General features: G+C 40.7%; 1 protein-coding gene across 4 annotated transcripts in view; it reads left to right on the top strand.

Moving 5' to 3' along the window:
- Positions 1 to 830: 830 nt before the first annotated feature.
- Positions 831 to 13,180, top strand: part of NKTR (natural killer cell triggering receptor) — a 38,162-nt gene continuing 25,812 nt past the window's right edge. For 2 of the 4 annotated variants that reach the window (XM_053359190.1, XM_053359189.1), the window contains exons 1-6: positions 831 to 924; positions 2,369 to 2,463; positions 7,553 to 7,627; positions 8,217 to 8,324; positions 9,786 to 9,830; positions 11,781 to 11,868. In XM_053359190.1, coding sequence (XP_053215165.1) covers positions 2,406 to 2,463; positions 7,553 to 7,627; positions 8,217 to 8,324; positions 9,786 to 9,830; positions 11,781 to 11,868 — 374 coding nt within the window. In that variant the 5' untranslated portion in view covers positions 831 to 924; positions 2,369 to 2,405. Of the gene's footprint in view, positions 925 to 2,368; positions 2,464 to 7,455; positions 7,628 to 8,216; positions 8,325 to 9,785; positions 9,831 to 10,121; positions 10,150 to 11,780; positions 11,869 to 13,180 lie in introns of those variants that run through there. The other 2 variants (XM_053359188.1, XM_053359191.1) reach the window with 2 other exon arrangements.

Raw genomic sequence — 13,180 nt, 5'->3', positions numbered from 1 at the left:
CGCATTAATTGATTTTCAATGCATTCCTATGGGAAACCGTGCTTCGCAAGACAAAAAACTCGCAAGAAGAAAAAACTCGCGGAACGAATTAATTTCGTCTTGCGAGGCACCACTGTAACTGACATTTAAAAAAAATCTTCCTGGAGGGCACTCTGCACACGCCCAGAAGCAACGAGACCGAGGAAACAGTTTGCACGGATGTGTACGTGTGTGAGAGAGAGGGCTGTGGGAAACAAAACATGCCAATCACTCTGGCGACTCTAATTTTAAGCATCTGGTTTTCTAAAGAAGACAGCATTTGATAAACGAAATACAATTTACAAAGATATCCTCCCCCCCTTGACGTATTTGCCACATCCCCAAAAAAGGCGGGAGGGGACAACCGCGAGACTAGACTTTTTATCGCGATATTACAACGTGGCCGCCGTCGTCTCCTGCTTATTTATTTATTTACTCCTCGCGCGCTCCCGCCAAGCTCTCTTCTAATAGGGAGAGCAAGGTGGGCGGGGACTCACTGCCTATGTGAGGCGGGGGGCGGGGCTTGGTAACGTCACCTCGCGGGGCGCTGCTGCTACTGCGGCTGGAAGAGAAATAGAGCGGGCGCCACCGATTGGAACCAGGAGGGAAAGGGGCGTGAACCTTTTGGAGCTGGCCAATGGGATTGCGAGAGGGTGGGGTCGGGGAGGAAGGGCGCTCGCGCGGCCTAGAGGCGGAGTGGGCGGGGCCGCTCCGTTTCCTCAGAGAAGTCCGTTAATGGCGTCCGGCGGGTAGCAGGGCTGCTGCTGCTGCTGCGTCTACTTGTGGAGTTCCCCCCCCGCTTGGGTGGTGAGGGGAGGCGAGCAAAAAGGGTCGGGGCAGGGGGCCCGTTTTGGGGTGGGGAGCGGGAAAACAAAGAGCAGGTTCCGTCAACGCCAGCGCGGCCAGGTAAGAAACGCCGCCCTGACTCCGCGGCGAGGGGCGGTTGACTTCCCGGGTGCCTTTAATCTCCCCCTTCTCCTCAGGGAATCTCCACACCACCCGCTTTTGCACAATGGCTTCCCGCCCCGCCCCTTTTTTATTTTTTGCTATTTACTCCCCAGGCCTTATCTAGGCTAGTGTTGTCGGCTCTGGCTGGCAGCAGCTCCCCAAGGCCTCGGGTTATTGTGGTTTTGGTGGCAGGTGTGGGGAAGTGGTCTGGTAAAGGCCTTGCTTTGGAAACGCCCCATGGTCCGTCCCTCACCCCCCCTTGCAGGGAGCCCTCCCCTTTTGAGGATGACAGCCAGCCCAAAATATAAACATTTAGCGGAAACAGCTCCCCTTTGAAACGATAGGGTCTCCTCTCCTCCCCCACTTGTACGTGGTTTTGTCTGTTTAATAAAACAAATATACGCTGCTTGAGGGCTAGAATCAAAAGCAAAGTAAAGATCAAGTAAGATCAAGGGGCTGGGGAAGGACAAACATACTTTAAAACATGCAGAAATGCTAAAACATGAGATTAAAATTGCTCAAGAAAGTCAAATTCTGGACATTCTGAATGGTATTTATAGAGGAGGAAGCCTTTTGGGGCTTACAGTAACACATTTCCGTTTGATCTTGAAAGAGTACAGTATTTAGTCCTTGGAATAAATCGCATCCTCCTCAGGATTGAGAAGTTTTGCTACTGTGTATAAATTAATTCGGCTCTCATGGGGTTCATAGTATGCCAAGCAGTGAGACATATGTCTACTTCATATGCCCCAGAAATGTGCTGTGTGTTATTAAGTATATTAAGTATGTTAACTGAATCACCTTAAAATGCTTGTAGGAATAGGTTGTAAATAGTTGTGGTAGCATATTCAAGGACTAGGAAGGGCCTCTGTCACATGCAGATTCCAAAGAGAGGAGAGCAGTATTTTTTATCATCCTCTTTCTAAGGTGATGCAGATCGGAAAGGAAATATAATTTGCCTTGCAAACTCCCTCCTCAAAGTTGGGGGTGCAAGTGTTCGCTCTTCCGTTTAGCAGATGAGGAAAGCTAAAATAGTACATCTCCGCTCATAAATTCCTTAAGGGGCTTGAGTGCTTGATACTCTGTTCCAAAAGCTGAATAAAGCCCATTGTTCTCTACCCTGGAATCCTTAGTACTAGAATTAGCAGGCTCTTCTTCTTTCTACTTCCTAACAGAATGTGGGAGCTTGTCTCCTCCCTTGTTCAATTTTTAATTAAAAATAGAAAATGTAATTTCCATGTGGCTCCTGTGAAATCTGTGGTACCACTTATCATTGGCTGCTACGTCATGGGGGTGGAGGATTGTTTTCAAGCTGCAATAAATAGCCTTCAGCTTCTCTGTGATGTTCTATACAACTATTGTTGAGCAGCTGGAATTCTGAAATGCTTCTCTTTTTCTCAAGGTGGTGAGGAGGAGAGGTGCTTGGGCTTCCTGCTGCCATGGGGGCGCAGGATCGGCCTCAGTGCTTCTTCGACATAGAAATAAATCGGGAACCAGGTAAGAGTTGGAGGGGCTCAGAGATTGCTGTATGATTGAAAAGACGTTTGAATTAGGTCAAGCCCTGAAGCAGAAGTATGTGCAGCCAGTGTGTTCCTTTAGGTTAAATGTCTAGATAGATGACTGCCATATTTCACATTACTGTGGAATTGTCTTTTCCCCCTCTGTGCAGCACTTTGAATATGTAATAGGCATTGTTAATTTTTAGCTGTGTGAATTGTTTCAATAGTCATATGTGGTGTCTTAAGCATTTTAATATCAATAGATAAACTGAACCAGTATTAGAGGGTGGTGTAGTAAAAACCTGTCTGTAATCCCTGTGAGATGAGAGAGCTTTGTACAAATAAGTGGCTGGGTGGGGGATAAAAATATACATCGGGATATGGAAGGATTTGAATTTGAGAAGGGTTGATAGGGTAGGGTTTAAACACTTGTATGTTAAAAACTCTGTGTATATTGTGAGAGGCAGGAGTTAATTTAGAGATCCGCTGGGGGTAAACTCCAGAACTTCTCAGTGTGATAGGATGAATAAATATTGTAAATTGATGTATAGGTGACACCCCACTTAAACAGGGGTTATATTCCTGGGTACCGAAAGTGTACGTGAAATTGCATATAGTGGGTTCAGTGGTGGGTGAGATTGAAAAAACCAAATTTCCTGGTTACCTGCTTCTGTTCCACCTGCTTTTATTTATTTATTAATTATTATTTTGCCAAGTGCATAACGCTGAACACACCCAAGTTGAACACAGCGGGGGGTGCCTGTATATGTAATTTTGAGGATGCATGCTAATCCCTAAAGGGTATGTGTTTGCTCTCATGGCCAGAAGGGAAAGCAGAATCATGCAAAACATTGACAAGTGATTCTTCACTATATTTATACTCCATTTCTCAGGCAAAGGTCACAAAAAGTAAATTTTCTTAAGGATATGTGGTCATGTTCTCTTCTGGTCTCTGGCAGTCAAGTTTCTAGGTTGTACCCTCTTGGTGGGAGGCGACAGGGGAAGGTGCTGATATTCCATCAGGTGGAATATATTAAAAGCACACAACCGGTACTGTGATATTTATGGTTTTCTAACCGCAGGAATCTCCATCCAGGAACTTTGATTTTAATTCTTCTGGCATGCACTTCTTCACATCTGTCATTTTTCCTTATTAATGGGAACTGGGATTTTACTGTTTTTTAATAAATGCTGGGATTGTCATGATTCTGACGAAAACCCAAAATGCTAACTATAAAGCTACCTTTTTCATTTTGTATGTCATCTTATCTTACTTGCCAGTAGTTATTGTACTAGAGAAATTATTCAGTGTTTTCTATCCCTAGAACATGCTTACCTGTAAGAACTGGTATGATAAATCACTTGTAAGAGATTATATGGCCCCCCTCACAAATAGTTTAATGAAGAGGCGATGCCGAGGAATTTCATTTCAATAGGCTATTGATAGTATAGTGTGGGTTTTTTTAAACTTGGTCTTTCTAACACTTGTCCTTTACCTATCTGCAGATTCCAAATTTGCAATTTCCTTACATTTTTCAGGCAGAGAAGAAATTAGTGAGGTTCAATACCACCCCAAATGTGTGGTAATTCTGTACTATTCATTCTCCTTCACACAGAGTGCTATAGGAATGGATGAATGATCTGTTCTTAGTCAACATCTTTTGGACTCTGCTTGAGCTGTCCCTGTTGAGCAGCTGAAGTTAGCAGTGTAGCTTAGGGAAATGGTGATAACCAGTATGTGGGGAAAGTGGGGGTCATTATTTTGTATTGGTGACCCCCAACTATAGACACCTCAGCTTGCTAGACTGCCCAGATTTCACAGTAGTGAAAGTGGTATGTGCAGTATGGATTAATGATCTATACAGATGTCTGAAACATTCTTGCTAATCTTCAAAAGACAAGTGAAAATATACCAGAAATATCAGGCCTTCAGAAACATCTATGCTGCTCTGGATTCTGTTCAGTGTCTTGTTTTTTTGTTACTACTTTTAAAGTATTTGGATATTGATTTGATTTTTTTTAATGGTTATTTTTGCCTTATGTGGATGCAGTAGTTTCTTTTTTTACTGCTTCATGCACTTTTAATGGATCAAACATTATACATTAGAATAATAAAACAGGGACTCAGCACTTTTTCTGTTTGGTGATAACCTTCTTTCAAAAAACATTGGTAAGTTCTTCAGTATGTAGCGATTTAGGGTGGAAAGGGAAGCATCCTGCTCGAGGAGCAAGAAACATTTGAGGGTAAGAAGCAATATTTAGTGACATATACCTGACAGGAAATCTAAATAGGAGAAGGGACGGATTTCAGATGAGACTGTCCATCTCTCCACTTTTGACTTGCCTACAGTAGAAGATAAATGGATTTTACTGGCATGTACGCAGCGGGTGGCGCTGTGGGTTAAACCACAGAGCCTAGGACTTGCTGATCAGAAGGTCGGCTGTTCCAATCCCCGTGACAGAGTGAGCTCCCGTTGCTCGGTCCCTGCTCCTGCCATCCTAGCAGTTTGAAAGCACGTCAAAGTGCAAGTAGATAAATAGGTACCACTCCGGCGGGAAGGTAAACGGTGTTTCCGTGCGCTGCTCTGGTTCACCAGAAGCAGCTTAGTAATGCGCACCACATGCGCGTCACGACGGGACCTAATGGTCAGGGGTCCCTTTACCTTTTTAAGATGTTCTAATTACCATAGTGCTAAATTAGATCCTTTAGGAGTAGACTTAGTGGTGTTAGTACCTCATGCCATCTGCATGTCATTGTAAGAAAATTAAAAGATATAAAAGGCTACTTCTAAATTGTGTGTTCTCAGACTTCATGTGGGTGCCTAGTATAACTTTATTATAGCAGCTGAGGGAAGTGGCAGAGTGTACAGGGATTCATATTTCGGAGTTGTAGAAGCAGTTAGGTGATCAGGGTTTTCTTAAAGACCCTCATGTTCTTCATAGTCATTCTACAGAATACTCTTCTGAGTCTGTTCTGAAAGTATGCCGTATGAACTGATTAGAACGTGTATTAAATCTTTTTTCTTTTCTTTTTTTAAAATAAAGGACACTTGTTTCAAAATAAGTTATAAAGAAGGGCCTCTCTAAAATCAATGATGTAGTATAGTTGATATGCTATATACTCCTCCACCTACCCTCACATTTACTTTAATGTTCAAAGTATTTCTAAGACTATATGGTCAGTAATTTAAAAGTAGTGGTGTGAATTTTTTTCCAAGTAGTGAGAAAGACTTTTCTGTATTTGGTGCATAGTACTGAGGAATAAAATATTGCTGAGTGGAAAGTTCCTGATCTTCGTTGGTGGGGAAGAATGATATGAGATGGGCAACACCCAGGCTTAGTTCGCACAAGCGTCAGATGGAAAAAAATGAGGCAAAATACCTTGTCCCTGACGTGTGTGTTTTCTGTATGAACGGATTTTGTTTCTCATTTGTTCTTGGTGTGGAGAATATTCAGTCTTGCAGTCTGAAGTGTTGCAACTTAAAAGAAGTTACCTCTGCATCAGGAAGGACTAAGCTTTACTTTTCTCTTCATATGGAGGTCTTTTTTTGTGAACAACTTTCCTTTTTAATATACACTTGATAGGTCTATAATTCAGATTAAAAAAACCCTACCTTTACTATACACCTGAGATTCTGATATAGTATGGTATTTTTTTCCACTTGCTTTCTCCAGTTGAAAATGCCTATGATGTTACTCAAGTCTTGGGGGGGGGGTGCATTTCACTTCCACATAGGTGAATGATTGAAGCTGTAAGCCCGCCTTCCTGCCCCTTGTGAAAATCCTTCAACCCTCCTCTCCTTACTGCCAGGAATCTGCACAACTGGGAAGAGATAGAAGGGTTGAATGAGTGTAAGCTAATGGCTGCTGTTGGGGACAGCAACACGGAATCAGCCCACTCTTCACAGGTTTATCCAAAGCTCCGCTGCAGAGTAGCAGTTATGAGAATTCATAAGTGTCTTTCCCCTTTTAATGCCATTATGCTTACTGGCAGGGAGGGGAGGTTATAGAGGAGCCAACAAAGGCAGGTCCTAGGTCACGAATCCTACTCGTTCTTATTGTGCCCTGACTCGCAGGACACACGAAGGCTATAGCAGGCTGTGCTGTTAATAACCTACTGTTATTAGCATTCGCTGAAGCACTTACATTTGCATTTTTTCAAGCTTCAGGTAATGCGCAAATGAAAAAGTTGCTTTGCTGATAAGTACTAAAGTACCAGGGACGCGGGTGGCGCTGTGGGTAAAAGCCTCAGCGCCTAGGGCTTGCCGATCGAAAGGTCGGCGGTTCAAATCCCTGCGGCGGGGTGCGCTCCCGTTGCTCGATCCCAGCGCCTGCCAACCTGGCAGTTTGAAAGCACCCCCGGGTGCAAGTAGATTAATAGAGACCGCTTACTAGCGGGAAGGTAAACGGCGTTCCGTGTGCTGCGCTGGCTCGCCAGATGCAGCTTGTCACGCTGGCCACGTGACCCGGAAGTGTCTGCGGACAGCGCTGGCTCCCGGCCTATAGAGTGAGATGAGCGCACAACCCTAGAGTCTGGCAAGACTGGCCCATACGGGCAGGGGTACCTTTACCTTTACATTTACTAAAGTACCAAGGGCTCTTGAAGGCAACCTATATATCAGTGAGTTCTAAAGGAAGTGAAGATATTCTGGGGAGACGACTTTGTAGTAGGTGCTTACCTGGGCTCCTTTTCCCTCCACTGCCTAAGTCTGTTGTGTACTAAAGGATAACAGATAATAACTTGGATCAATATTAGCCCTGCATAAGAATCAGGCTTCCTTGATCACCTGTGGAAAATAAAAATGGTAATCAAGCACATCATTACTCTCTGGTTGTACATTCCACCCCACCACACCCCAGCTATTCCTGACAGAGAGACAGAATACATGTCCATTCAGTCTTCTGTTTTTGCCATTGCATTTAAACTTTCCAAATAATTACCTTTTAAATAATTACAACTAAACTTGTATTGTGTTTTGTTTATCTCCAGCAAGAATATATGGAAGTACAATCACTGAGAAAATGTCACTATTTTATCCTGGATATTACAAAATTGCAAAGTAACTATATATTTATTCTTATTACAGTTGGTCGTATCATATTTCAACTTTTTTCTGATGTGTGTCCAAGGACTTGCAAAAACTTTCTCTGCCTATGTACAGGTAATCGTTTCTTCCATAATTGAATAATTTCCATTATTGAATAATTGTTTCTATGTTCAGGTAACTTGTGGCTTCTTCATTCCAGTGCCCACAATTGCTGACAGAGGTGCATTTGACAGGAGGCTTCTTTGCATGTTTTGTTACCCCTTTTTACTGTCTACTACTCCTTGCACTGAAAACCAGAGATCTGCCAAATGGGAGTTGTTCTGGTAATGCAAATGTGATATCTCTCTTGAGCCCAGGAGATTAAATCCTATTTAAACTCTCCTAATCTTTCTGAAAACAACCCTGGAAGGAAACAACATCTGCCAAGTGATAGAAGAAGAAAATGCTGATGTGAGCATTAAAAGCCTAGAAGTTGGCCACATCTCATTTGCAGTGTTAAAGCTTGAGGGAAGAGTGGAAGAAGAATTGGCAAATCTCTATCTTGGTGTATATAGTAAAAAAGTACCTGTGTTCCTTTTATCTATAAACCCGATTATTTTGCAGTGTGTTAATTCTTGGCTCTGTATTTCTGTTCAACTTTAGAACAAGATTATTGCTTTGGGAATTTTTGAGATAGTAGCTTATATATGTTTCCTCCCTGCAGGGGAAAAAGGAATTGGAAAAACAACTGGGAAAAAGCTCTGCTACAAAGGCTCCACATTCCACCGTGTGGTTAAAAACTTCATGATACAAGGAGGAGACTTCAGTGAAGGTAGAGTCTGAGAGAGATTATGATCCCCCCCCCACCTACCCCTGCCCCCACTCAAGTAGTGAGGAAATTTGCCTTGTGTTTTTTTAGAATTAGGTTTTTATTTTTTTATTTTTTATTGGAAGTTTTACTACTGTAGTGTTTGCTGCAATGGGCTCCTTTGGGAGGAAGAGTGGTATACAAATTAAAGAAATAAATAAAATTAATCCATCTTCAAAGCAATATAATAGTAAGATGAGATGCTAATTGTTAATAATAATAATAATAATAATAATAATAATAATTATTATTATTATTTATACCCCACCCATCTGGCTGGGCTTCCCCAGCCACTCTGGGCGGCTTCCAACAAAATACTAAAATACAGTAATCCATCAAACATTAAAAGCTTCCCTAAACAGGGCTGTTGCATTTATCTGAGATTTAAAACATTGGCATGTCAGTCATCTATGCCCAGACATGATAAAATTCCTTCATGGAAGTCAAAGGTGTAAGAACTTTATTGCTTCTGAATGTTATCATGTAGCATTCTTCATGCATGAAGAAGTTCAGATTAGAATTTGGGCACAGATGTGTTTTGACTGACAAGACAATTTGTTTAATTTCAAATGTCGCCAGAAATATTCATATGGTTGTGCATAATCTGCTGAGTGTAGATCTAGTGGATTACATACATGCGATAATCATGTGCCATCTCACAGAAAGTTCACACAAGTGAGATGTGAAGAAATCTTCTTAGGTGAAGTGACCTTAAGTGGCACTTAGAATAATATGTTCAGAATTGGAGTGTGAATGTCCACTACTGCTCTGTTCATTAAACTGCACTTTGGTTGCTGTGGGTTTCTTACGCCTACATTTATCCTGCCCTTTAGGCTTACTTGGAAAGTAAATGTGAAGTCCACCCATGCCAGATGGAAAATATAGGCCCCATTTCAATAATATTTACAAAGGTTCCCCCTTTGCCTCTTCTAAGGGGACGTGTAGTACTTCCCTTCAAAATCATAGGCTCATGCCAGTTAGCACACTTGGCTGCTCTTCTGTTCTGGCCTGAGTCTACCACTGCTGAGAGTTTGCTTGGTGTCAAATAAATTTAGGGCAGGGATGGAGAACCTGTAGCCCTTCAGGTGTTCGACTCCACCAGTCTCAGTCAGCATGGCCAGTGGTTCCCCTGCAACAGCAAGCTGTGAAATACATGGTTCTGAACAAAGTGTTGGGGCAACTTTCCATCCTTGTATGTTAGCTTTGTTTTGGATAGTCGATTTAGCTGTAAGCTTTCTGTAATTGAGCTTTACCATGAGGTTGAATGATAAACTATGCAATTAAAGCATTTAACTAAGCTGGTCCTATTTAATCTTTTACACATCAAGAGTTCAGAATTATACCTGTACACAGACCTATCACTATACTAAGCATGTGAATAATTCCATTTTGACATGGTTTAATTCATACTTTTTAAATAACTAGGTAATGGAAAAGGAGGTGAATCTGTTTATGGAGGATATTTTAAAGGTAAGGTCTAATAATTCTTGATCTCTTGCTTCAGTTTTGAGAGTTTTTATTCATGATGCATTTAATGAGAAGGTCTACTTAGATCACCTTTGCATGAAAGTAACGTTGCATGGATACTATCTATGTGCATGACTTGTAAATGAATATATTGTAATGTTAGCATTAACTGTCAAAACTTATTGCGGCTAATGTAGTGGTTAAACATGACTTCAGCATGGAGGCTAGGCAACTTGATTCATGACAACTCCTATCTTCCTGCCTAAAACTGTCAACATATTCTTTTGTTTATAGAGAATGTGGTCTTTTGCAAAATGAAAAGGTAAGAGACAAATGCTCAACACAAATTCAAACTGTTCCCCTGCCCCCTTCCTAATAAACATTTGGACCACTGATAATGAATTTGTGGCTGGGTAAATATAGTTTGGAGAAAAGCCTAAATATAGTTTGAGAGACTCTAAGGTGGTCTTCTCCTTGGCAAAAGAAATAATTGGGATTCGAAATACTTGTCTTGAAACATTTCCCCTTCCCCTATCCCCCACCCTTTCAAGGTTTGTACGTATATTGAATTCTCAAAATATTTTTCAGCATGTAGCTGTTTTTCATAGGAGCAATACATTTATGTTTGTTCTTTACTAAACCTGTGAATGAACTGTTTCCAAGAGCTTCCTATTATTAGTCATTGATTCTTAAACAGAAACTGGATGGTTCTGGTTGTAATATTGGTTGCAAACTTGTGTTGAAAGTGGTTGGTTGGAATATGCACCAAATCAAAACATGCTTACCAAAGCTAAACTCTAAGGATGCTTAAATATAGTTAGGTGGCAACAGATACTGGTCTTTAAGAGTAGTGCATCGACAAATCCTTATTCTAAAGGTTTTTGGTTCTTTTTCTCTAAGATTTTATGATGGGTAAGTACAAATATTATGGTACTGTGTATTTGCAGCTTTGCTGTTTAACAGTTCAGCCATAATTATACTTTTGTGTGCATATGAAAGGGATTATCTGACTAAAATTAGTTTTGCTCGGCTCCTCTATATCCTTCGTCAGATTAACATTTTACTCCTAACAACGTACTCAGACCAAAGCTTGAAAGGAGGGCACAGGGCTTTCTCTTCTGTTTTGTGGAAATTATTTTCATTCGCTTTTGCAATTGGTGGAAAAACTGTACTGTAGTGGGTTTTGAGAGATAATGTGTCTTGGGTGTTGTTTTCTCTGTAGATGGTCAGTATTGCACTCAAGGCAGGTTTTATAAACAAAAGTATCCAACCCTCACTGCAATTATGCAGTTCAGCCTTTTAATATGCTGGTCATTAATGGTCTGTGAATTACTGCCTCCCAGCACCATTCTTACTCTGTTGCTAATATATTGCTAATTTATTAGTACTCCAGGGGGGTTGTCATCATTTTAAGTCCTGGAATGGAAGAGGGCTATGCTTAGAGTCAGCCAAATATGTTGCCTTATTTCACAAAGGAAAGGGGGCATTAAGTGACCATTGAATTTCTTAAATTGTGGAAAGCCGCCCTATGGTATTTCCCGACCCCCTTCTCCATAGTCAGTAGGGTTGGACTGAACAATCCAGGTATAGTTTGGTGATAGTGTGCATAGTTTGCATGTCCAAGATACCAGTATTTGCAAGAGATCTGTTTCCTGTCAGAGCAAACAAACCTAGACTGAATGGACCAATGTGCAGGCTAACAGTCGAAGGCAGCTTGATAAAATTATTTTTTTTTTAAATTGTAAAGCTGTTATGACTAACAACAAAACTCCTAAGTATTATTTAACGAATTTGTTGATTGTACAACCTATATCTGCTCTTATTATGTGGTTTTCAAATTTCCCTGGTGAACAGCTGGAGAATTCCTCCTTGTTAAGCTGCTGATCTTTTTTGAAGTACTTCATTCAGCCCAGAGAAGCTAACTAGCCTGTCTTTTCTTCTTTCTTGAAACAGATGAAAACTTTATTCTGAAACACGATAGAGCATTCCTTTTGTCGATGGCAAACAGAGGGAAACATACCAATGGTTCCCAGTTTTTCATGTAAGTAGATGTAATGTGAGAGCTGAGTTTTCTTAAATGAAGAAGCGCTGTTCATGAGAAAGATGGTATTGCCAAAACCAACCATCAAAAGTATTTGTTGCAGAAAAAAGCAAAGGGCAGTCAAAAACTCATTCATCTCATAAATTACAGAAAACAATTCTTTTTTAGATATGTTTTTTCTAGAATAATTGAATTTGCTTGGCATTTCTGTAGCATAAAAATAGTATTTTTTGAAATAATTGAAGTAAATTATCTTTTAAATCCCACTTCTGTGACAAATTTTGTCCCAGTTCAGCTCAGAACTGTCAAAAAGCCCGTATCAGAAGTATCCCTCCATTCCCTCATTTGCCAAAGGTCTAAAAGGGGAATCTGTACATGTACAGCTAGATACACAGAGGCTGTTTTTGAGACCTTTGTTTGACACCCATAGAGGGGAGTTGGATTAGATGATTCTATATAATCTGGAGCAGAGCAAGCAGGAATGTTCATACTGGGCATGGGACTAGAGGGTCCTGCTCCCTTCCATGGATTCCCTGAATGCATAGGGAGAAACGTCCAAAGCAGACTACTCAATACAATATACATGTATGCTAGCTGACTGATCATCTTGATGATAGTTTTTACAATCATTTTATTGCATTCTGAATATAACAATAAAAGGGAAGAGAAGACAAAACAAAGCATCTTATTGACCAGAGTTAATTGCAAAACGTAAAATAAATTTTCGGAGGGAATTTTGACAGTACTTTAGGTTTGTCATAAAAGATTTCGATATCATAACATAGTACATACATTCCAAATGGGTTATCCTGCACATCTTAAATCGCTTTAAGTTTGGACAGATAAACTGAACGGCAAAGTAATGTACTTCACAAGTTTTCGTCAACAAAACTTCATCCCTGATTCATAAATATATTGTGAGTACCGCCCAGCTCTTAAGCTGAAGTGACTTCCCAGTCATTCTGTTTTCAATGTGCCCCTTTCGGTATTTAAAATATCTTCCATTATTTTATATTAACATTTTTAGAAACGCAAGTTTTATTCACTGTAGGCTTGTGTTTAGGAGGATCTGGGTTTTTTCTTTTGTTTTCAAGCTGGTGTGTTTTCAGAAGTGCTTTAGAAGAATTGCAACCCAGGTTGCGCTATTCAAAACTTTATAAACTTTGCCATCTTTCTTGTTGGGTAAGAATGAATGGCGCTTCACAGCTGAGTTAAAGGAGTATCTTGTCCAGGACTAGACTCTTCTTGTTTCAAGATATCTCTGCCTTCATGAAGTTCAGATAAGAGGCATATTTAGGTTGTTTCCTTTTCT

The sequence above is a fragment of the Podarcis raffonei genome, chromosome 12 (genome assembly GCF_027172205.1).
Source record: "Podarcis raffonei isolate rPodRaf1 chromosome 12, rPodRaf1.pri, whole genome shotgun sequence".
Lineage (NCBI taxonomy): Eukaryota > Metazoa > Chordata > Lepidosauria > Squamata > Lacertidae > Podarcis > Podarcis raffonei.
The sequence above is the reverse complement of the archived record's forward strand: the minus strand, read 5'-3'. Positions and strand labels throughout refer to the sequence as shown.